This window comes from Populus alba, chromosome 4 (assembly GCF_005239225.2).
Source record: "Populus alba chromosome 4, ASM523922v2, whole genome shotgun sequence".
Taxonomy (NCBI): domain Eukaryota; kingdom Viridiplantae; phylum Streptophyta; class Magnoliopsida; order Malpighiales; family Salicaceae; genus Populus; species Populus alba.
Genome location: NC_133287.1, coordinates 6,157,030 through 6,182,282, shown reverse-complemented (window position 1 = coordinate 6,182,282; position 25,253 = coordinate 6,157,030). Strand labels below are relative to the sequence as shown.

The 25,253-nt window shown below is 31.3% G+C and overlaps 3 protein-coding genes across 3 annotated transcripts; 1 reads left to right on the top strand and 2 right to left on the bottom strand.

Moving 5' to 3' along the window:
• Window positions 1-431: 431 nt before the first annotated feature.
• On the bottom strand, window positions 432-2,782 carry LOC118030370 (aquaporin NIP1-2). Its single transcript, XM_035034447.2, has 5 exons — window positions 2,409-2,782; window positions 1,881-2,105; window positions 1,331-1,528; window positions 1,033-1,094; window positions 432-758 (listed from the first exon to the last, which is right to left on the bottom strand). The coding sequence occupies exons 1-5, from the start codon at window positions 2,541-2,543 to the stop codon at window positions 548-550; spliced, it is 831 nt and encodes a 276-aa protein (XP_034890338.1). The 5' UTR covers window positions 2,544-2,782; the 3' UTR covers window positions 432-547.
• A 7,316-nt stretch (window positions 2,783-10,098) lies between these two features.
• On the top strand, window positions 10,099-11,384 carry LOC118030369 (uncharacterized). The gene has a single exon (XM_035034446.2). The coding sequence runs from the start codon at window positions 10,277-10,279 to the stop codon at window positions 11,162-11,164; it is 888 nt and encodes a 295-aa protein (XP_034890337.1). The 5' UTR covers window positions 10,099-10,276; the 3' UTR covers window positions 11,165-11,384.
• Window positions 11,385-17,532: 6,148 nt separating this feature from the next.
• On the bottom strand, window positions 17,533-20,606 carry LOC118030365 (uncharacterized). The gene is made up of 5 exons (XM_035034441.2): window positions 20,426-20,606; window positions 20,250-20,345; window positions 19,384-19,487; window positions 19,147-19,283; window positions 17,533-17,968 (listed from the first exon to the last, which is right to left on the bottom strand). Exons 1-5 carry the CDS (start codon window positions 20,483-20,485, stop codon window positions 17,886-17,888), a joined length of 480 nt encoding a protein of 159 aa, XP_034890332.1. The 5' UTR covers window positions 20,486-20,606; the 3' UTR covers window positions 17,533-17,885.
• Between the last annotated feature and the right edge of the window lie 4,647 nt (window positions 20,607-25,253).

The following is a 25,253-nucleotide window of genomic DNA, read 5'->3' as shown; positions in this document are numbered from 1 at the left end:
AAATAGTATTTATAGTTCTTTTTAGAATATTAAGTATTATCATGCTAATTTTTTAAAATTCAATAAACAAATATAATTTTGATCAAACGTTACTTTCACATCCGGTCACATGAAAGCAAAATCTAGAAAACCAATCGGGCCCTCTCAAAACTTTTATAAATGTAAAATCTTAACTCAAAATTTGATCCAACACAAATTTTTTTTTTTTTAAATCAAAATGGAATCCAAATTCTCAAAAGAAATGGAAATTGGGTACATAATTGCATCCTGGATTTCTATAGACGGTGAACTAAATTTGGAGAAATTACCCTCTACATTTTGTGACATGATTAATGCAAGCCAGGTTTGGAAGATTGGATCCATTCACAGACGAAAAAGAAAAAAAGACACAAAATTAATGAAACTTTTTCCTTCTCATTAAGCTTAATTAAAAAAAAAAAAAAAAAGAATTCCCTGTTTAAGTTTTTGAGTTACATGCCATCACTTGGAAAACAGAGTAGCCATATAAAAGAAAGGAATAAAAACATCAAATTCCAGAGTCTCAATCTCAAGAACGTTCTTTGGCATTCAGGAACGACGCACTCTTGGTGATCTCCCGCAGAGGCTTATCGGTGTACCTGATCAAATTATACACCCACGCGCCGGCCTGAGCTCCAAGGATGGGCGACACGATGTAAATCCACAGGCCCTTGTATTGATGGGACACAATTGCAGGCCCCAAGCTTCTTGCAGGATTCATGGACGCCCCTGAAATTGGCCTATAAAACAGTTGACGAAAAATATTTGAAAATCCTCTGTAGTTAAAGCCACAAATGGGGATTTTGGATTTAGTAAGAAAATGAAATCACGCTTCCTCCGTTGTATATTTTTTGACAAATTGTTTACGACAAGTCCCAGTATAAAATATTGTGTTCTTGTTGAATATTCAGCTGAATTATGTCATCTATTTCATCACCATGATATGATTTAGACAACAATGACAATTAATCCTGTGAATTATTCTTGATAGAGATAAATGGATTAGATTAATACCCTGCAAACATCACATTAAGCAGCACGGTGGAACCGACAGCAAGCCCAGCCAGTTCGCCAATCTGCATAAACAACAAGACAAATACGGGGATGACAACAAAAAATTATTCCAAATCACTGTCAGCACAAACGGTATCATATAATTTAAATGTCGTCGTGAGACACACAACGCAGCTTGATTAATCATATAATAGAATACCAGAGGTTCGGCTGCGAACCCTATTTTCCCAATCATACGGTTGTTGCTTTCTATGACCTGAATTTAGAATCAACGATTGGGATAAGAATAGGAACTTACAGCTCTGTTATCAGTGGCGACGCCGGAAATGATGAACATGAGGTAGAATGTGATTATAAACTCAACAACAAAGGACTGCAGATTGGATCCCGCTGGCATTGTTCCTGTGAAGTGATTTTGATCGCCCTGAAAAACTAATCGGATTGTTCCGGCTGCTAGAGTTGCTCCGATGACTTGACAGGCTACGTAAGCCGGAACCTTAAGAAAACAAAATAATGGCTCAACGAACTTGGAAAACTGGGTAATGTAACATTTTTTTTATTGAGAGGATGGTTATGATCCATTAAACCGAGTTAACAATCATTTCTTAGTAATCAACAGCTCAACAACCCAGTAATCAGTTTGTGACAAAACTTGGATATTGAGACAAACAGGACCTTTTGGTACGGTTCTCGTTCTAGGTAGCTACAGTTACCAAAACAGCTAGGTTTTTTTTTTTTAAAGGGAAAATAAAGAGAGAAAACCATTGTTAACGTCAAGATTTCTTACACCTCTAGGTTTGTTACGTGTAGTGTACCTAATTTCAACGAGGTAGATACAATAGTTTTACCTGTTTCCATGGAAATCTCTTGCAAGTGGCAAAGGCAAGGGTGACAGCAGGGTTGAAATGGGCACCGGAGATATGACCAACAGAGTAAACCAAGACCATCACAGCCAGCCCCCAAGTTATTGATATTCCTGGATGTGTCACAACCTTGTCAAAGTTCAAATTCACGGCCACCGACGAGCAACCGGCAAATATCAAGAAGTATGTTCCGACTATCTCAGCTACCAACTGCACACGTTAGCTCCTCAACATCAATCTCAAATAAAAAAAAAAAGGAAACACCATTTGTCTGACAAATTCCAAGACATGATGCATGATGATCTTTCTAGTCGGAAATGTATGCCAAGAACACGTTGATTCCTTATTCTTGATGTAGAGTAAATTAATTAAGAGGAAGCAAATTGAGGGTATGCAAATGGCGTGATCTTGAAAATCAAATAATAATAGGAAATATGGGTATTAAAGAAAAGGGCAAACATTCTTGTTCAGGGCTTGATCACAGGCACAGAAAGAAGATAAATGTTACAGCACCTTTTGCATGAAAGGCACAGAGAAGTTCAAGAGAGAAACTTCCTTGATGGAGCTAGATGAAGGATAATTATCTTTAATATCCAAAACAACTCCTCCATGGTTTCCATTGCCATTAGTCCCATCGATCTCAGCCATGACCACAAATACTTACCCCTAGAAAGACAGCTAAGAATGAAAAGGGAGGAAAGATAAGAACAAGAAAGAGATACAAGAAGTGACAAAGATGCGCAAGGATTTTGTCTTTGTGGTAGCTTTGTTCTTCTCCTATGGAGTATATATATAGCAAGTTCAAGCTACTAGAAATTTTGAAGTTACAGAGGCTTATAAAGATACAGAAGCAAGGGAGAGAAACAATTGTTAACTCCTATTTTCTTTACTATGTTTTTATAATAAAAAAAAAAAAAAAAAAAAGATTGACCATGACAGCTCTTTCTACACGTAATTTCGGCCCTTTATGCTCTACTTGAAGGATTATTTCGCTCAAGATCACTGTACATCAATTTTCTTTGGAGGTGTATGTGACGTTGAAAAATGCGACCTTTGCATTGAAAGCTCCTTCAACAACCCACCGGAAATACAGAGAAGGCATGAAATGAACATCACGATCATTATAAGGTCCAAGGGCATCTTCAACATTAGAGAGAGAGAGAGAGAGAGAAACTATTTTTTTAGCTTTTCTTCTGTGACTTTGTAGTTAAATGAAGAGCTAAAATAGTTTTTCTTTTTTTATCAAAGAAAAGTCAATATCTATATATATATAAAAACCAAATATTAAAATATAGATAATTTAAAGATCATTCTCTTTTCAATTAAACTTTTTTCTCAAAAAAATCTCAAGAATTAATATTAAATATATTAAAATGCAAATAGATTGCTAATTTTTTTTCTTCCATTAGAGTGCATATAAAAAAATTATATTTACACTATTAAAAAAAACCATATCAATAATTTGACTATTCTAAATGAGTTTTGCCATTAAAAATGCTTTTACAGTATGGACAGAATGAAGTTGATTTGAAGTTAAGTTGTGAGTTTGATAAATTATTTTGAGAGACAGGTCAACCCAATCATATAAAAAAACTTTTAAAATCGTTGGTGCAAGTTTTGTTTTCAAATAAAAAGCAATGTTATTTTAATAAAAAAAAATGTTGATTCAAAAGTAAAGTTTGATCTACATCAAACTCTGAAACCATGGTTTATTAGACACTTTTCTTAAAAAAAAAATTAATTTTTATTTGTTAATTTTTTTTTTGTTTTTGATCGTTTTGATGCACTGATTTTAAAAATAATTTTTAAAAAATAAAAAAATATATATTATTATGATGCATTTCAGCATGAAAAGTATTTTGAAAAGTAACTACACTCCAAAACAAACCTATATGATCAATTGCTGGTGTATAATTCAAAATTTTTAAAAAACGTTCTCTAATCACAAACCCTAGAATCTCACTGTTTGTTTAGTTAGTTCAACTCATAATTAATCATTTTAATTTCAAGTTTGATTACAATTCCTAAGTTATTTAACTCAATAAATTTAAGTATTTGTAGCTTTACAAGTTGAAAGTGTATTCAATGAATAGCCAGTGGAAGAATATTTCACTATATCCTCCTGGATTTGCTGGAAAATGGAAGCGAGCATTTCATGCATCTCTGAGAAATTTGTCTGATTTAGCGGTAGAATTGCTCTGTTTTTTTTTTTTTTTTTTTTAGCAGGAGAAGTTTAAAATCAAAGTTAAAAATAGATAATAACTTTTAAAACATTACCACTCATAAAAAAGTCTCTAGCATCATCATTTAACTATTTCAAATTTCAACCGTCATTATCACAACAACATCTATCATCTCATTAATATATTAAATTTATTTACGAAGGATAAAATTAAAAAATTAAAAATTAAAATAAAAAAAAAATCAAATAGATGATGATTTCATAGTTCACACAAAATATTTACTTTAGTCCACGAACTTTACAAACTATATAAATTAAGTCTCTCAACATTTTTTTTAATTTAATTTTGGTAAAAATTTCATGGAGACAGACCTTATTCAAGTACATGGAGGATGATTTCACCAAGGCGTGGCACTTTGCCACTATTTTCCACTCCCTGCGTTCTTCAGAGTCACCCAATTTAGATTCTTTCATACTTTTGTGCGTTGCCATTTGCCTGTTCCTCCTGGCAACTACGACATTTTCCAGAAAAAAAACTTGAGACTAGAAGAAAACACCATGGCCACAGCAGCATGCTGCAATATCCACTTCAGAGTAGAAACTGAACAGATTAAACGAGCCAGCAAACCATGTAAGACACGCATGCAAAGATCCAACCCCCCACTACTCTCCCTCCATTGAAATGAAGACAAGAAATCCCACTACATATATATAATAATTACTTAATTATTACTAAGCTTGCTCGATCTTGAACTCATGGTTGCTCTCATATATATCCTGATCAGCACCTGTTCATATCACTAATGCCCCATTACTAATCGCCCGTTGATTGCTGGACCATGTTATTATTGGAATCTTGATCGTGTCCTCGATGCTTTTATGATCGATCCATGGAAATTTACCACTCCCAGTAATGCTACCTGCTCATGTTGTTGACTATGGATTTCACTAGCTTCTACAATAATCTTTTATTTCTCATTCTAGGGGTGTAATTCAACTAGTCAGATTCTCAATTTGCTTTTCAAAAATTATCAGTTTGAGTCTCAGAAACCTAGAGGCTACTGGAATCTTGCATGATTGTTAACTTTATAACTTGAAAATTAATCAAGGTATTCTTAAGCTGACCTGAACATTCATGTTAATCTAAAAGAAATAATCTTTTATTCCCCATCAATATTTAGTTTTCCACTTTCAACATAGAAACAAAACTTATAGTTTACTCTTGCTTGCTAGCATGCTTAAAGATCGAAGGTTGACCGCTAGAAATCTTTATTGTTAGTGGCAGGCAAAGACTCTTGTGAGTTGTGACCCTTGCTTTGGCCGAGGAGAGCTATATATGTTTTCCTCATCAGCTTTTTGTATTTTTTCTTTTCTTTTCTTTTTTGGTCTCTACTAGTGTTTGTGACACATGCATCGCCTGTGATCAGTTAATGTATTTCTGTAAAGTATTTAAGTGAATTATAACAAATTAAATTTGAGCTTCGATTGTTTAATTAGACCTAAATTTAAGTCTAAGAATTACTTTATTGCAGTAAGTTTCTCTTTATATTTTATTTTAGAAAAATTACCCTGATATTCTATATATAGTTTACTCTGTTTTACAGTTTGTCTGTGTTGTTTCATAAATTAAAATATATATATATATATATATATATTGAACGCTATTGAATGTTCATAGCACTTTAGATAGGGTCAAAAAATAACAAATCTTCTCAGGACACATTTCTAAATCAAATCCAGAAGAGAAATAATACAATATTAATAAAAGAAACGAGGGCAATAAAAAACAAAGATCTCACAAGAAAATCAAAACCAAGAAAGCATAGATAATTTTTTTTCTCAACCAATTTGTTAGATGCAATTTGTTTTTCTCTTTTCATGTGTGTGGAAATGGAATCCTCTCAGCCTATACTCATTGTTACTCTTTTTTATTTTATTGAAATGGGGGCTTGAAACTCTAAAAAAAACTCAAATTAAACGTGCAAATATGAATTTAATAAGATCAAAATACAATAATAATAAAAAATCAACGCTACTTTGAATCAACACAAAAACGAGTTTTGTAATCATATCACAAAAAAGGGAGTTAACAAATATGGGATCTTCCTTTTCTTCTTATTTAAGGGTGTATTTGGGATTGTGGTTATAACTGTTGATTTAAAATGTTTTTTTGTTGAGAAATACATTAAAATAATATATATTTTAAAATTATTTTTAAGATCAGTACAACAAAATAATTTAAAAATATAAAATAAAATTAATTTTTAATAAAAAAAAAAAAATATTTAAATTTTTTTAAAAATACAAATTAAACTGCGTTTCTAAACGGTCTCTAAACCATAAATAAAAAAATTTTATTGACGCAAATAAACCCAAACCCAGCAGCCACAGCCGACCATCTTTCTTTTCTGAATTCTCGTCAAATTCAACTTCCATATCCTCCACATCAACAATCCATAGCCACCGCACAGTCATCCCTCTTCCTCTCCCCAACAACCAACAACCATATATTAAGGAAGGGGGCAATTTCCCTCAATTTCTTGATCTAACATGAGAGGTCCCTACACAAAAAAATAAAAAAAATAAAAAATTCCCCGCTTAATAATTGCCCTTTGACCACTTCTAATCGTCCTCCTTTGTGATTTTATTAAAATTTGAAGGCAATTCAATCCCAAACCAACAGAAAAGAGGCTAAAATAGAAATGCTCCTAGATCATGTATAAATTAGACAAACACAAAGGTGAGAGTTAATTTTCAGATCATCAATTATTTATATATGTTAGATTCATTATATTAATTTTAGGACTAATATATTATGAGTAATTAATTTTCAAAATTTTATTTTTAAAATTACCTTTTTATTAACTTATAATAGCTATTGGAGTTTAAAATATTTTTTGGATTAGCTTGATGTGCAGTTCTCTTTAAAAAAAAAAAACAAATTGGCATTAAATTGATGTTTAATTTGACAAGATAATATTAAATTTTATCACTAAAAAAATTGAATGAATTTAACTCTAATACAAAAATGCATTTTTTTAATTCATGAGGTGTGTTTTTCAAAATTTTGGTCCTCAAAGTTTTTTTTTTTTTTCTTTTTAACCCAAAACTTAATTTTATTCACATTTCAATCTCTAAGCTTAAAAAATAAGAATGAGAGTTGTTGGAAAAAAAGGGGGGGAGAAAAAGTGGTTTGTTGGCTATATTCCAACAAACAAACAAAAAATAGTTTTTTGGTGTTAATGAATTTTATTTGGTAAGACAAGCTTTATTGAGGTGTTTTTGATTCTTTATCTTGCTAAAATAGTAGACCGGGACTCGATTTTTTTAAACAAGATGAATTTTCAATCTTCTAAAAAATTAAAGGGTTTTTTAGGTTAGATATTGGTTAATTGAGGTTTGTAAGGGGGTTGTTAATTTTTTAAGTTTTTTTTCAAACAAGTTTTAGGTTTAAAGAATTTTATCTGATTTTTCGATGCTTTTTTTTTTTTTTTTTGGTAACCCGGGTGTGCCGGGCCAGCTTACGCGCACCACAACTATTTGAACATCCTGCAAGCCCAGTAGGCAGGTAAGGCACCGCGGAGTGACAGGCTGGTACTCTTGAGGATCGAACCCAGGACCTTCGCAAAGACAAGCTTTGCTGTTGACCAATGGACTAGACCCTCAAGTGTGATGCTTTTTGATTATATGAGACGGCAAAAGCATAACCAATGTATAATACATCGTCGTGTAGTGAATAAAATGCATCATATGTTTTATATATATATATAAAGAAAAGGTAAAACACGCCTTAGCTACGTTTTTTTTTTTTAAAAAAAAAGGAAAGGAAACTTAATTATGTTTAATCAAGAAAGTTAAATTTAATTCTACCAAATCGAATATCATTTTAATGCTATACCTTTTTTTTTAATATCATGAGAAATCCTAACAAAGTTAACCGAAAGGATATTATCAAGCTTATTTATAAAAAATTTAAATGTTAAATAATCAGATTGTGTGAATCAACAATGCATTCTCTCACATGCTATCATGAAAAATCAATACCTTTTAGTTTTTCTTTTAATTGTAATGAAAAAATTGATTAGAAAAAATTAAATATTGTAACTTAAAAAAAAAATACTAATTTGGTATAAAAAATGCTCCCAGAGTCCAGCTGTCACAAACTTATTAATTTTGGACTATCAATTTAAAATAGAAAATCATATATAAATATATTTGCAAAATAATAGTTTAATATTAAACTAGAAAGCTTAATTTTAATTAGCTTTAGCAAGAAAACAGCTTACGATGAATTTTTACTTAATTCTATGAATAATCGAAAACAAATAGTATATTTCTTGCATCAATAAAAGATTTTTCTTTTTTTTATGGATCTTATGCCATTTAATCATCCAAATGAAAGCTTTTAGCATTATTAAACTCGTTTAAATAGTTCTTGTCGCTTATATTATCAAAAAATTGTTTAAAGGTCATAATTTGAGTAAAGTATAGTTTAGCCCCCATAGTTTAAGAAAAATAATTAATTAATCCTCATATCTCAAAAATTATGTATCTAATTCATATTTTTAAATTGTATTTATGACTTAGATCCTTCCACCAATTTCGTGTTCCTTTTCGATTTCATTTTGTTTAATTTTTTTAAAATAGATTAACGAAGAGAGAAGTAGATAAGATAGAGACAAAGTCATAATTCATATTTTTTTAATTTTATTTATGATTTAGTCCTTCCATCATTTTCGTGTTCCTTTTCGATTTTCTTTTGTTTAATTTTTTCTTAAATAGATTAACAAAAGAGAAGTAGATAAGACAAAGACAAAGTCATAATTCATATATTTAAATTTTATTTATGATTTATTCCGTGTTCTTTTTCCATTTCATTTTGTTTCTTAAAAAAAAAAAATAGATTAAAGAGAAGAGAAGTAGATAGTATAAATGAGAAAATTCACCATGCAATAGACTGTGTTTTTGTCTACAGTGGTTTTCCTAATGATTTAGTGATTGTTTGTTTTTTTAATTTTAAAAGCATTTTTAAAAAAGGTGAATTTAATTTTTTTTTCTTTACTTCAAATTAATATTTTTTGATGTTTTTAGATTAATTTGATGTGCTGATATCAAAATAATTTTAAAAATATATTATTTTAATATATTTTTTAAATAAAAAACACTTTGAAAAATAACTGCAACCACAATTACCTTGAAAAAAAAATATAGAGTTAGATATATAATGTCTCAAATAAGGGAATAAAATGCCAAAAAAAACCCTTATAAAAAGTTAGATGTAATTGAAATGAGTTGTGAGAATATCTCATTATAATCTCTTTATTTTCATATCTATGTAATTATACATTAATGTTTAAAATTGCATGAAAAAACAGTAGCATAAATACATCAAGCCAAGTATGAATTGCTTGGATAAGAACATGACATAGTAGAATGTGGTTATGATTATTTTTTAAAATGTTTTTCATGTTGAAATACATTAAAATTATATATTTTTTTATTTTATTTTAAATTATTTTTGAAGATTAGCGCATCAAAACGATTCAAAATATATAAAATAATTATTTTTTAATAAAAAATAATTAAATTATTTGGAAAACACAAGTACAATCATGTTTTCAAACGCTCACTAAATTCAAAGAAAATGATATCAATTTAGGTAAATGTGTTTGGAAAGATGTTTTCTAAATTTTTTTTTAAAAAAAAATTAATCTATTTTTTTAATTTTTAGATCATTTTGATGGCTTAATGTTAAAAATAATTTTTTAAAAAAAATATATTATTTTTATTATTTTATATTTTAAAAAATAATCATTACCATATTTTTAAATATCAATTTTGAATACAATTTTTTTTTTTAAAAAAATTAAAATAAAATAAAAAAGGGGCTGAACTCGAACTGACAACGGTTGTTTCCTCTCTCTCGCACACTCTTCCAATTTTAACCAAAATTCAAAGTTAAATTATTAATTAACACCCAAATTAAACACATCTCCTTCCATGAAAAAAAAATCACCTCAACATGTCCACTCATGAGTCATGACTCAATTGTTCTCCAGTAGCTTCGGCTCCGAGCCAGAATTCATTCCCGTTACACCGAACCAAAATTCAAAATGTCTCCCCCCAAAAGTCCCCAAAAGGGCAAAATGCTCAAAGAAAGATTGTACACACACCTCTCTATTTTTGAAACAGATTAAAAATGGTGTCCATGTCCCTCAAAAGAAGCCCAGCGAAATCCATGAAGGATCTTAGGAGCCACCGCCCCCGCCCCCGCCCCCGCCGCCGCAACAGGAGGAAATCTCCGGTCAAAACCACCTCTTCCATCATCTCAACCATCAACAAAACTATCTTCACTTGCAAGCGCCGCCTCTCCAAGCTTTTCTCTAAATTGACCCGCATTAGCACCCCAAATAGCCGCTACAAAGACTACAAAATCTTGAAAACTGGGTCCAAATATCATGACCTAGAAGGTGAGAAGGATACCGTTTGTAGAGCGCTTTTCTTCAACGAACGGTTACCTCCCATGATTTCTCCTGATAAGAGGACTGTTTTTCTTGATCTTGATGAGACCTTAGTGCATTCTAAAGCAGGCCCACCACCCCAAGAGTTTGATTTTGTTGTGAGGCCCAAGATTGATGGAGAAATGATGATTTTTTACGTGTTGAAGCGACCGGGAGTTGATGCTTTCTTGGAGGCTTTGGGGACTAAATACGAGGTCGTGGTGTTCACCGCCGGTTTAAAGGAATACGCTACGCTGGTTCTTGATAGGATTGATCCAAAGGGGGTGATTTCGCACAGGCTTTATCGGGATTCTTGCAAGCAAGTTGATGGGAAGTTTGTCAAGGACTTGTCTGAAATGGGGAGGGACTTGAAGAGGGTGGTAATTGTTGATGATAATCCTAGTTGCTACATTTATCAGCCTGAAAATGCAATTCCAGTGAAGCCCTTTCTTGATGATCTTGGAGATCTAGAGTTGGGGAAGCTGGCTACTTTCTTTGACAGGTGTGATTGTTTTGAGGATATGAGGGATGCTGTGAAGGAGTATGTTGGTGGTGAAGGAGACGTGGAGGTACAAGTGGAAGTCTAATTTGTTTTCTCACTCTGCTTCCGCTGTTCTCTCTCTGTCATAGGTTTCTTTTCATGAAATTAGTTGCGTTGAACACAAAATTGTTCAATCCCAATTGAGAAGAGCAACTTGTAGCTTAATTACTTATTGTATTAATTCACTTGTAATTCAGTTCTTCATCATTGATTATTTGTTTGGCTAGTGAAAGGTCAATCTATGACAAGGAAATTTCATTTCAAAAGGTCCTCCTAATAATTTCAAATCATGATTTATGCTTCTCTAATTACGCCTTGCCCCGCTATGATTTTGCGTTTATCCCTTGATTACTTGAGGAAAAGAAATCGGATTTGCAACTGTCTAAACCGTGCAAAACTCCCAAGTGCATAAATGTGAGTCCTGTAAAAGTGGAGTCAGGATGGATGACCTGCATTGAGGTCTGTATCAAGGTGAGGAATTACAGATAGTGATGGTGGCTGATGGGTAGGCCTAAAGGTTCTTTGGATGCATTGTAATGGCGGAAGAGTTGTCTCATATTGAGCCACAGTTATTATCTTCTGTCATTGAAGAGCAAAACGCAAAAGCAATTAGAATGGTTCCTTTTTCTTTGTTTATTTGGAATTGTGTTTTTTATTGTTTTTTAAAAGTATTTTTTATTTAAAAGTATATTAAAATAATATTTTTTTTTTTTAAAAATTTTTTAAAATCAGCGTTTTTAAATAATTTAAAAATAATAAAAAATATTAATTTAAAATTAAAAAAAATCTTTTTTAAAAAAAATCTTTTAAAATATAAAAACAAACGGCCATGTTATACCGTAACAAATTGGTTTCTTAGAAGCAGCTCCTGCCTAATAAAAGCGAGCTTATTTGGCAGTGTAGTTGTAGTTGCTTTTTAAATAACTTTTTATGTCAAAATACATGTCAATGATGTTTTTTATTTTTTTTAAATTATTTTTGATATTAGCACATTAAAATAATTTGAAAATACTAAAAAATATATTAATTTAAAGTTAATAAAGAAATTTCAAAAAAAATTTTTTTAAAATATTTTTAAAATACAGAAAAAAAAAGCCATTCATGCAAAAAAATAAAAAAAGAAAAGAAAAGAAAAAACAGCTAACATTTGAGTGGTGTTTTTGGATTTTGAGTTTTTGTACATTGTAATTATTGCATAGCTTCTAGGGTCAACTTGTCTTTAATTAAGGTTTAGAAGCGATTTAGGTTTTTAGATCTCGAAACTTTTGGAAGTATTCTATGAGATGAAGGATATTCACTCTTTTTATAATAATTTAAAAATACACACGCTTGTGTTTTTTATGCGGCACCTCCCAAGTAGCTATTGATACCTTTCTGTTAAGGTTTCTGAAGCACACACCATCCTTTACATAATGGACCGGCACATGTTCGTCTCCATGACATAGAAGAGCTCCACTGATATTATTTAATTTTTTAATTACATAGGTGTGTTGTTCCTGCGTGGTAGTATTTAATTATTTAATTGTATTAAATTTAATTTATTTGTTTTTTAATTTTATTTTTTAATATTTAATTTTTATATTTTTTTATCAAATTTGATTCTTATTTTTTGAATTCATAATAATTTTATTTTGAGTTACCTTCTTGATTTTTTGTCAATTTTATATTTTCTTTTACGCTTAAATTTAATCCTCATTTTTATAATCGTAATTTCTTTTATTTTGAGTTATTTTCTTGATTTATTTTCAATTTTATATTTTATTGTATAATTTATCGAATTTTCATATCATATTTGGTGTTTATTTTTTTATAATGTTTTTTAAAATCTGCCCTGTGAGTCGACCCCTTCATGTTCCAAGTCATGGATTGAGTTGAATATCTAGGATTAATGAGGTCAATCAAATTTTTTTTATTATGCAACAAGTAAAAATGATATTATTTTGATAAAAAAATAAAAGCAAAAGAAAAAATTAATGGGTATTGACATGATTTTCTCTGAGCTAATCGCTTAATTTAGCTAAAAAGTAAAAATGATATTATTTTGATAAAAAAAATAATAGAGAAAAAATCAGTTATTATTCTTTTTTTGTTTTTGTTTTGGATTTTTTCCCCCTTCATTTTCATCCATTTCCATTTGATATTATTTTGTTTTTATATTAAATACTATACTTATTCTCTTTATTGTTACTTTTTTATTCTTTTCTTGGTTTTTTTACCTTTCAATTTTTCCCCTCAACATTTTCTTTTATTTCTTTTTTTTTTTTTTTTCAGATTTACTTCTTTTTTTTAATTGCTCTTTTTTTATTATTTTCTTAATTTTTTTTATCTTTCAATTTTATCCCTAGGCATTTTATTTCATTTGCCTTTTTTATTTAATTTTTGTTCTTATTCTTATTTTTTTTTTTTCTATTTTTCAATTAAATCCCTCAATATTCTTTCATTAGTTTTTATATTAAATTTGATTCTCATTGTTTTGATTACTATTTTTTTTTTAAGGTTAAAAATTTTATTTAAGATTTGTTTTTGGTCTTCTATATGATCATCTTAGTTTTATGATCAAAATTATTGATTTCAAAAATTAATTTGATTTAACTTTTGTTTTTTTATTTTATTTATTTTTTTCATTTTTTGACACAAAACTATTGTACTTTAGCTTTTTATTTTTTTTCATCATCTAGGATTATCCGGTATTTTTTTTCATTTTCCCTCTTTTAGGATTATCTGGATGGATGGCGAGTTAATTAAGTTAATCTAGATTTATTTAAATTATCATTATTTGAATATTTTTTTTATGGTGAAAAACAAAAAGGACTTGCCCCGCAGCGGGCAAGTAAAAACAAATCTAGTTTCATCTAATTTTGGTAAAGTGAATTGAGAAATACAGTAGCAGAAATAAAAAAATCGATTGGATGTACAACCATCACTAACATTCCTCGCAATGTCTCACTTTTTCACCGGGAGAGCTCGTACATAAAACCTAGCGAGGGAAATATTGTTTACTCTTTCCTCCTTCCAAATGTTGTGGAACAGCAAACTGCATGGTCGAGGCTTGCCAGAACTCTGTTGTTCAGCATGGGCATCTCGACCAGGATTGTCCTGAAGCAACTTTGCTTCTTGATCACAGTGACTAGACATCAGAATAAGATACACTTGAGAAACAAATTATAAATCAGTCATCTGAAAAAACAGAACTTGCTCTAGATCACAGCTGTTTGCAGCAATTTGAAACTTAATAGCACACTGGACGCTATGTTATCCTAAAAGTAGTACCTGGAATTCATTCAACAGAAACTTTTCTTGTTTTTGTGAAAAAAATAGCTTAAAACGAGAATTACTTCTCGCATAATCGCCGTAGCATAACCAGAAACACCGTTACGAGGAGAAGAAGAGAACAAGAAGATCAAATAATCTTCTTGACCGGACCCAGTTTTTCCATGTGAACTGCACATTGGTTAACTTTTCTTGTTCTGTGGCTCTACCAGTCAATCACTATGACCCTTCTTGATGGGGACACCGAACCGAAAACACTATTTACGCACACGTATGATCATAGACGATGGAGGATAGCCCAAACCATTAAGAAATTGGGCTTTAACTTATGTTTTTGGGTTTAATTTATATGGACTTTCAGTTGAGTTTTATTAATTTAGCTTTATTTGTTGGGCTTGATTTAATTAATGTTGGATATTTTATTTAATGGGCCATAAGCCCAATTGCTTATTCAAGTTAGGGTTTTAATATAAATACCCTACTTCTCTAAATGTTAAGGGACTTTTGATGATTAATGAAAAAATGCAGATTTGCATATCTCCAACCCCTCTCCTCCTCTTCTTCTTAGCTTCTTTCTTTCTCTAAAGCTTCTTTCTTTTCTTGCTTTAATTCTTTTTTATTTGTTGTCCCGCGTCACTTCTTAGAAAGGTAGTTCATAGTTCTCTTGTCAAAACTGGTTATATAAACCTTAAATGTACTAATTAGATGCCAACTGCATGATTCTTATCCGTTAAAGACTTCTTGAATTTGTTATCCCTTAAAAGACATGTAGAATTTGTAATTCCCCACTCCAGCTTGCTAATAAGGTTCCAATCACTCAGGATGAGCCAATTCATAAAGAACTTCAAAGCAAAGCTATCTATTCACCGGGTTAGATATTGGACAAGATTGCTAATGCTTCCTTCTGTGTTCCATTAACTACAAAAGCACTGATCTTGCAACTGCTTCATTCCTATTCAAAAGCAGACTGCTCATCACATTCAAAGTGTACCAGATTTCCATTTCCCCTCCACCAGGTTACACCACCTCCCTAATCCTCAAAAGTCTCCTTCAACCTTAAACTTGACAGAACTAAGAAACAACAGATGCATGCAGCATAAACCCACTTGCCCATTTGAAACCCTAAAGCTCACACCTTGGAAATCAAACATAAAGTTACTAAAAACATTCTGTCCTCAAGCATAAACCCACTTGCCTTCCCAGTTTACAACTGAGAGAAAAAGAAATATCATTATAGGGTTGCTAATCAAAGTTAACAATACCCTCCAACATTTCCTATTTTAATCGGGATGACATTTCTCGTCAATGACTCCGTTGAGCAAACAGATGTTTGCTTGGTTATGAACATTTTGAAGGAGTTTTTTAAGAGCCAAAGAATTTAGACAGAGTCTAGCAGGCTCTTAAAGATGTGAAAATGAAGACGAACCCACAGCCCCTCTCCTTGAATATAAAGAAATCAAACTGCTACATCATCCCTAAACCTCAAAACCCAGTAATGAATTGCTTACCTTTTCCTACCCATTTTTAGCATAAGCAGCCGAATGTAGAAGAAAATATTCGTGTAACTAAAATTTAAGGAGTAGCACAAAAATAGAATGGTATTAGTTTCCAACAAATCCAAAAGATTCCTTAAAAATCGCAATAAATCATAAAACATAAGAAGAAGAAAAAACTAAAGCTCACTCGATTCATTTTCCATATGTTCACCATTGCAAAGCTAATCAATCAACAACAAGATCAAAAACTAATAATACGGGCAACATGGAGGAAATACAAAGAAACCCATATTAGAAATCAATCATAAGACAACAAGAAGAAGAGAATGAATGAATCAATTGCAAAGAAAGACCTGTTGAGGCAACCTCCAAGCCTCAGCCTTACTAAAGCACATGTCATCAAGAACCTCACTCTTACACCACTTGCAATTTGGGTTATGGCTGCACTGAGATCGTGATACCATCTCACTGCAACTCGGGATCTGAAAACGGGCAGCGTTTCTCTGTCTTGCTAATAAAACACGATCATGTGAAGAAGAAGAAGAAGAAGCATTTGAGGATTGGACAAGAGTTGAAAGAACAAGTATAGCTACTGCTAGAAAGGATAAGATTAAGAGCTGCTTTGAGTTTGCCATAATTAACTTGCTAGTTTTGGCTAGAGTTTTGAGTCGAGACACAGACAGAGATAGTCGGTTTGAGTTTCTTTCGCCTTTGTTGATCGTCCTCTTTTGCGGCATTAGAACGAGCTAACAGTTACTGTAATAAATTAGTTCAAGTCTTTGGGTTAAATTGTCTTTGGGCCTTTTTTTAATATATATAAATGAGAGACTCCTTCTTGAATTATTCTTTAATATTAAATATTTAACAAACAAATTCTTTAACGCGTGACAGCAACGCAGCCAAGGCGTGGCTCTAGCAGCCTTTTTTCTTTCTTTCCTTTTCTCTTTTCCCTCTCCATTCTCGCACTTATCATGAAAAACATTAACTATTGACATTAGTTCTTGAGAGAGGGCACAGTGGTCATTCTCTTATAAGAATTATATATATATATAATACTAATAATGATTCTGTTTAAAAATAAAAAATTGCATCACTTTAAAATGTGTAAGGTCAATAAGGAACTTAAATTTCCTTTCTTTCTTTTTAATTTGTGGTAAAATGATTTTTACTAAAGTTTTTTTTTATTAAAATAAAATAATTTTTTTAAAATTAAAATAATATTTTTTTAATTTTTAAAAACAAACCGAATTGTGAAATTAGAAACAAAGAATCAATCCAGTTAATTTGTAATATAAAAAATGAAGGTGGTGGTGTAGTGAATATGTTTTTCAGTATCCCAAAAAATTTTCCCATTCCGATTAGGGCTTTTTAATGATAGCGAGTCAGTCGTAAGCTTTGATCAACTTGAGAAGTCCAAAAAGGACAAACCTACACCCAAATATAAAGGGTCCAAAAAAGAACAGAAACCTTAGAATGACAAGAAAAAGCTTGAAGCATCTGTCAATTTTTCATAGAACACTACTACGGAAAGGGATATTCATCCATTCACGGCCCTGCGTCATCCTCCATCGTCTACAATGGATTGGAGATACGAAAGTTGAATTAATTGGTTTTGGAACACTACTACTGTTGGATTTCAGTACCGATATAAACAAAATAACCTTGTCAAGTTAAGAACTCTTCTCAAATTGGCATTAAATGAAAGCCCCTGAACGGCATCAGTGACTTCTTTAGCCCACTACCTTTACATTTCATCTACGAGTGCTCAAATTGATCTCTGTTTTGGCCACGGATCATGAACGCAGGCAAGAAACACCCACACATAGGCAGATCAGCTACATTTGAGCGATTACAAATTAATCCAAACATCCCACTTTCAAAATGTGCTAATCAAATGGTAAAACTGGGAGCTGAATTCCTTACAAAATCATTATTTTTCACATTGCGCAACACTTCTCATCAACATGCTTAATGTCTGCCACAAGAATGAACAAGATTTGCTCACAGGTCAGGCATTCCCTTCCCGGTTTTAGCATCGTATGTCTTCTTCAACACAAGATCCATTGGGGTATCCTTGGGACCGGCTGGAAAAAGAATATTAAATCAGTTTATTGTCAACGAACTTCGAACAGGAGTGAAAACAATGGAAAGATTATCTTAAAGAGTTTCAGATAATACTTTGTACGTGTTAACTTATTCTAGTGCAAGTTTCGTAGATAAAATGTTTGGAATGAAATCACATCTCATATATTTATTGGTACATTTTTTTTATTTATTCAGAACAATAATTCAACCGAGCAATTCAGAATTACTTCAGTCCCATCAAAAGCCATTCAACCTCCATTTATCTTACCAAAATACCAGATAGAGTCCCCCCTCCACCAGTCAAGAAACATGTTTTTCACTCAAGGAATAAACACTAGAACAATGCTCATAGTGAAATCCTTTTAGATGATGCACATCCAACCTAGTGACTTGCTGGCAGAAATTTGTGAAATTACACCAGCAATGAGCCATGAGGTACTTGTCCCGCTCAACACCTTTTCATCATCACATACCTCATAGACCAGACCATGCTATTTGGATCAAATATATAATGCGTTACAAACTTAACCATACTTCACCTCAATCAGGTCCAATTTTTATAATCCATTTAATGAGGGCTGTCAATCAACTATAGTCACCAACTTACAAGTTACACACCCATTAATCAAATTGGCTAAATAGAGAAAAGGAGATTTAAAACATACCATCTCATGATATGAAAGATTTCAATCACTCAATATCAGAATCTGTTTTTTTTTTTCTTTCCAGAAAGACATTGCATATGCCAGTAAGCTTCTTCCATTTCTGATACATGATGAATCTTTTACTTGTTTTTTTTTTCCATGTATTCCACCAATTATGAATCATGAAGTGCATGCTAAGTAGCACCGGGAACTTAATTTCTTATGTGTACCTATGTTTTGGCATGGGAGATGCTTCTATATATTCTATGTTCTTTGGATTTACCAGTTTGAATTACTATTTAATGTGTTGTTATACTTAACAAAAGATTATTAACACAGAATTTATTCACATGATAGCTGTATATCCCCCCTTGGCATTAGCATGTGTCATGCAAATTTATAATAAATAAGCAAAGACAGACACTACACATTGCCTCATATACCATCCCTATATCCCATCAAATGCAAATTTCAAAAGTTCTAAATTCTAGTCAAATGAGTCACTGCAAAAACGTAAGTTTTTAGTGATGTACCAACAGTAGGTCTTGGAGTTGCCCTTATCTTTAAAATCTCAGGACGAGGAATTATGGACCCAGATGATCCTTCACCTCTTGAAACTCTTACTTTAGTACCATCTTCTAGATATCTAATTCCAACCTTGCATGGCCTCCTGCACAAGTAACCGACTGCTTGAAAATGAGTCCAAAGTATGAAACACAGGAGCACAAAAACTGATGATTGTTAAATCAGAAACCTCAAATTAACCATACCCTGTAACTGGGTCAACAACTTGAACATTTGATGCATGGAGTGGGGCTTCAACGGTAAAGATTCCACCTTCATGACCTTCACCTGCCTTGATGTGCTTTTTCACCTGCAACAAAGATTAACAAGACAATGAAAGATATTTTACAAGAAAATACAGACAACCTATGTCTCCAGGAAACTCATTGACAAAAATCCTATAATTCATAAGGAGATAGAACAAAATGAATACCCAAACTAAGCTCATAAGTTGCAGACAAATTTCTAATAATCAAGCACAGAAAAACCTAACAAACAGAGGGGAACCAAAAGAATTATTAACATAACATGAGAGAAAAAGATCATATACACTAAACATAACATGGCATCACCATTTCCTAGCTTGGAAAACACTGGTACAACACTCTTTTAAGTGTAATATCCACCTCCATTTTCTTTGACCCAAAACAATCTTTCACTATCCTTGACTACTCTGCTCTTCACATTGTAATTAACGAGACAGGAAGAAAAATCAACACGCCAAGAAAAGGGATGAAACTGAACCACACCATCCTTATTCAGATTTCTTCGTAAGTTACTGCTGCTAATTATCAAGCATGTCCCCAAAGAAAATTTGGAATCTCAGCAAAAATCAAAGAAAGAAACTTTTACATAAACACTAGATTAAATAGGATTTGATGCCAACTACAATAATGAAGGGCAGTCAGCCAAACCATAAATGGTTACAAGGCAGTATAAAAAAAAAAAAAAAAAAAAAAAACAGAAACAGTTCTTGTTTTTCAAAATTAAATAAAAAAGAAAACAGAGTTGCATAAATAGAAAATAAAGGGAAATAGTAATAGTAATAATAATAATAATAAAAATGTTATACCAGATTTTTGCCCTCGACAATAACACGATTTTGAGAGCGAACGACACGCTTAACAACGCCAGTCTCACCTTTATCCTTTCCTCTGATTATCATAACCTGTAAATGTAAAAAAGAAAACAATTAATCCATTAAGCCCACAAAGCAAAGAAATGATGGTGATGTTATTGATATTTTACATTATCTCCTCTGAGTACTTTCCAGTGCCTAATCAGTTTCTCAGCTGCTTTCCACCCCATTTTTCAAATCACAAATCTCACAAATCGTCTTCCCTTCTCTGTGTGGTTGTGGGGATATAAACCCTACTAAAGACTAGCTTGCCGCTGCTGGCTTTCTCCTAAGCAAAACGAAGGGAGATATAATTGTGGTTGGGCTCGCTTGGGCTCCGCCTCTTTAGCCAAAAGTCGGGTTTTTTATTACGAGGCAACTGATAATTTGGCGGCCCACCTAAGCTACCAAATCCTTTTTATGTGCTTTTAAAATCTTTTTGAGTTCTTATGATTGAGTCCCTATATTTTAAAATGTAAGTGATTAGTCTTTTTTTTTTTGTCTTAGAAAATATATAATTAATCTTGTGTTTTTTTTATATTCGTTTATATCTTAGACAATTCTCTATTTTCATGTTCTTTTTTAATTTATTTTTTTTCTTTTTTGAGATATAGAAATTGAAAAGAGAAGCATGTAAGATGAGAAATTTTGAATGGAAAAAGGGCGGTTTTTTAGAACAAAAAAAAAAAAATGCTAAATTAAGGACAGTCAAGATTTGTCAATTGGCTATTTAATTATTTTGATACTAAAAGAATTAATTAATTATGTTGGATAATTATAAGAATTAAGTTACAATTAACTTTTTTTTTTTCAGGGTTTAGCTTTTTTTTTTCTTTCTGTATTTAATTTTTTCTATTTATCTAGTGGTTTTATATAAGTAGAAGTATATGATCGAGTGTGTTTGTTTTTGTGATAGCTTTTGTGGTTCTAGTTTGAAAATAGTAATTTTAAAAAAAATATGGCTAACTAAGGTTAGTTGGATTTAGATATATATTTGGTAAAATTTATGGTTGAAGTTTATGAGTAGCAAAAAAACATGTATAAAATGTTTGGTAGTTGTGTAATTGCGGTTGCTTTTCAAAATGCTTTTTTACATGAAAATACATTAAAATAATATATTTTTATTTTTAAAAAATTATTTTTGATATCAGCATATTAAAATGATTTAAAAATACCAAAAAATATTAATTTAAAGCAAATAAAAAAATGAAAAATTTTTCAAACTTTTTCAAAAAGCGCTTTTGAAACGCAAAAAACAAACAGTGTTTTAAGAAACTCGGTCAAAAAAGCATGTAAAAACTGCTTCATGAAAACTGCGTTTCAAACTTAATTTTTTAGTCAGCCCCACATTATAAAACGCAGTTTTAACAATTACCAAACACCTTGCTGTGTTTTTTGCATCGCAAACACAAAAGCAGGTGTAAAAAGCTTACTTGAAAACGTTAAAAAAGAAGAAGTAGACATATCATAAAAATAAGTAAAAACTAATTATGAGAAAAACATGTCTCCCTCTTCCTTTTTTATAACTAAGCCCAATCACGTGTTAAAATAACAAAATTAATGCAACGAGTTGGCAAAGGGATTAATCATGGTATTAAAACTCGGCTCAACCCAGCGGGTAGACCCAGGATCAGATGACCCGGGGTTGGAATCAAACCGGGTTTTAAAAAATAAGAGAAGTCAAAAACCTAGGTGATCCAGCTGACTCGGCGGGTTGACCCGATGACCTGGCAAGATCCAGTTAAAAAACTGGCTGCAACCCGTTAACTATTTATTTTTTAACAAAAAACGATGTCATTTTGATTTATAAAAAAAATTAGGATTAACCCTGGTGACACAGTGACCCGATCAAAACCTAATGACCAGGGCCTTGGGCGGGTTGACCACCGAGCCGGGTTTAAAAAATTTGGGATTAATTAGTAATTAATAACGATCTTGCATATGAGTATTTTTGTACTAGACTTCAAAATAAGATATATGATTGAAGTTTTTCCAGAACTCTTTGGAGGGCTAATGAATCGAAACAATATTTAAAAAAATATATATATTTGACATTAACGCATTAAAAACGATATGAAAATACCAAAAAAAGATCAAAATATCCAAAGTTGAAAAAATTGATATCTCAATTTAACTGATTTTGAAGACCCTACTGACAAGGACAATTCAATTTGAGAAAAAAATTTAAAATTGGATGTTTAAGGACTAAATTGGATTTTTTTTCATAGTTTGATTGAATTTATTAAGGGCTTAATTGTAAGAAAAATTGGTTTTTTAGTTCACTTTGGGCTTTAATTAGTAGAAATTGAAGTCTAGGGGTTGAATCATAATTTTAAAAGGTTTATTTGGTCAAATTAGGGGCTTAATTGCATAAATATTGAAGTTTGATGGACAATTAGAGAATTTATTGAAGAAATTAAAAACCAAGAACCAAACCGTAAAAGGCATGAGACTTCAAGGGTTAAAAATTGATTTAATTAGTGGCCAAATTAAAAAAAATTAGAAGTTTGTTGATCAATTGGGAGTAAAAATGCACAAATTCAAAACCAATAACTAAAATCAAAAAGACGCTGGACTTTGGGGCTGAGAATTAAGTTTGAAAATGGTGAAATTGCATGGAATTAAAAGATGAGAGGCCATTACAAGTGTAATTAAAAAAAAAAACAAGGACTTAATTGAAGTTTATAAAATCCCAAGTTAAAAACTCTAATTTTTAGGGTTTAACCCATATGATACGTCACTCAGATATAATAAAGGTATTGTGACATATCATTTGACCAATATTCATCTTCTTCTTTAAAAAATTGTGGTTGATCAAGTAGGCATCCTTAGGAGAATGAATGTAAAGTCTCGACCACCTCAAGGGTTATAACCACCACCATTCGATTAAAAAACACCCCATCTACAAAGATCAACTACTCTTATGAAATGTTTGCATCTTATTTTGTTCAACGAACTTAACAACATCTTGTCTTTGATTAGCTATCACTATATTTATAGATTCTGGGTTGATTGAGTTGGATCTTCAAAAAATGAATGTGAAGCTATAAATCTATAAATCAAGCAAGGTTGGATTCAAATGAACGGTGTGCACCTCCTATGCCAACTTCAAGTAGTTTCTGATGATGATGACATCATAGTTGCTCTGAAGAGACTGCGAAAATGAGCAACTCAGCCAGTTATAACTGCAATACGTATTATGTAAAAACCACCTTTTTTTTATGTGCTCACACTAAAAAACTTCTTAATGTCTTATTAAGGGCTTAAAATCTTTCTCACGAGATCAAAAGGCTAGAAATAGCCCACTACCCTTCAAGTTTAACAAAACCAATACCACCATTGCAAAAACTAGCATGGTACAAAGATTCTAGTTGTTAAGAATTGTCCAAAACCCTCCCATTTATATCAAAAGGCCAAACATTGATCAATCATAGATTGAATCCATAAAAAAAACTCAAGCAAAACCCTATAAACGTCCTCTAGAAAATCAAAGTTAGAGAGGGAAAAAATAAAGAAAATATTGAAAAAGATACCTAGTTGTGAAGGTTCACGAGCATAGCATAAAAGCTTCTTAGCTTTGAAAAGGAAGCAAGTTTTTAGAAGTAAAAATTTATAAAGAAAAGAAAAAAGGACAGTAGTTGTTACAAGGGTTTAAAGGTATATTTCTTAATCTAAAAGTGGAGTCCATATGGCCTACTTGAGGTATTTTTTATGGTCATTTTTGTACACGTTTATGTTTACAAACATGGTGATGAGATTTGAAATATTTGAAAAATAGGGTTGTGTTTGACCTTTTTATTGCTGTGATTTTTTATTCTATGATTTGATGTTGTTTTCTGAAGCATTTTTGGGATGTGTTTGATGTTTTCGATGTAATAGAAGCTTTTATAATTAGGATGTTTTTGATAAAAACAGATTTTTTTTTTTTTTTTTAGTTTTGTTAATGTATTGTGAAACAATATGTTAATCTTTGGTTTACAATGCTTCTTCATGACCAATATATGTTTAGAAAATCAATTTTTAATCCAAATTACATGAATATGTAGGTTTTTCAAACTTGACAATTTTTGAAATTAGAATAAATTGTATGATTTTGATGATTTGATTTTGTTTAAAATATGCTTGATCATGGCAATGTAGTTTATTGGAACCAACAAAACATGTTTTGGAGGCATAAAAGGTTAGTTTTGGGTTTGATAATTTGCTGGGTATTTCTAATTTTGTTGGGTTCATGTTCTTCCCAAGAACAATGTCTTGGATCCATGATTTGGACAAGTTTTGGTCCATCTATTTGCACTAAACACTTCAGAGGGTTTAATTAGTCAATAAGCTATGGTTAATTTATATCAATAACTGTTAATTCTAGGTTTTAATGTTAGGTTTTTTTTTTCTCACACCAAACACATTTTGACCAAATCATAATGATTCATTGATAATCAAAGTGAAGGAATGTTTGATTGTTTATTCTTATATGATTTACAACCTCTTTATGCCTTTGATTTCATGAAATCTAGTCTGGTTTGATAATTATGTTATTGGGTTCACTTTGAATGTTCATTGGTATTCTTCGTGTTCTTTTTTTTTTTTTTTTGTTTTGATTGTTTCAACAACTTTTTTTTTATGTTTTTTTTAAGTTTGATTTGTTTTGGATTTCAATTTAAGTTTTGGTTTGTTTTTCAGGTCAAACTAGTTATATTTGATTCAGTTTATGTTTGAACTAAAGGTTTTAGGTCAACCCAATCAAGGTAAAAGGCAGGTCATATGGATAAGGCTCTGTTTGGTTTGCAATTGTTTTGATAAAATGTGTTTTGGCAACACGCCATTAAGACAATCATACATTCATTAATAGAAATAATTTTTACACTTGAAAATAGAGAAGCCATTGACTTGTTTGTAATAAAAACCTCAAAGGTTTACCCTTACAATTTTGAATGCGCAAATGATTCTCAAATAACATTA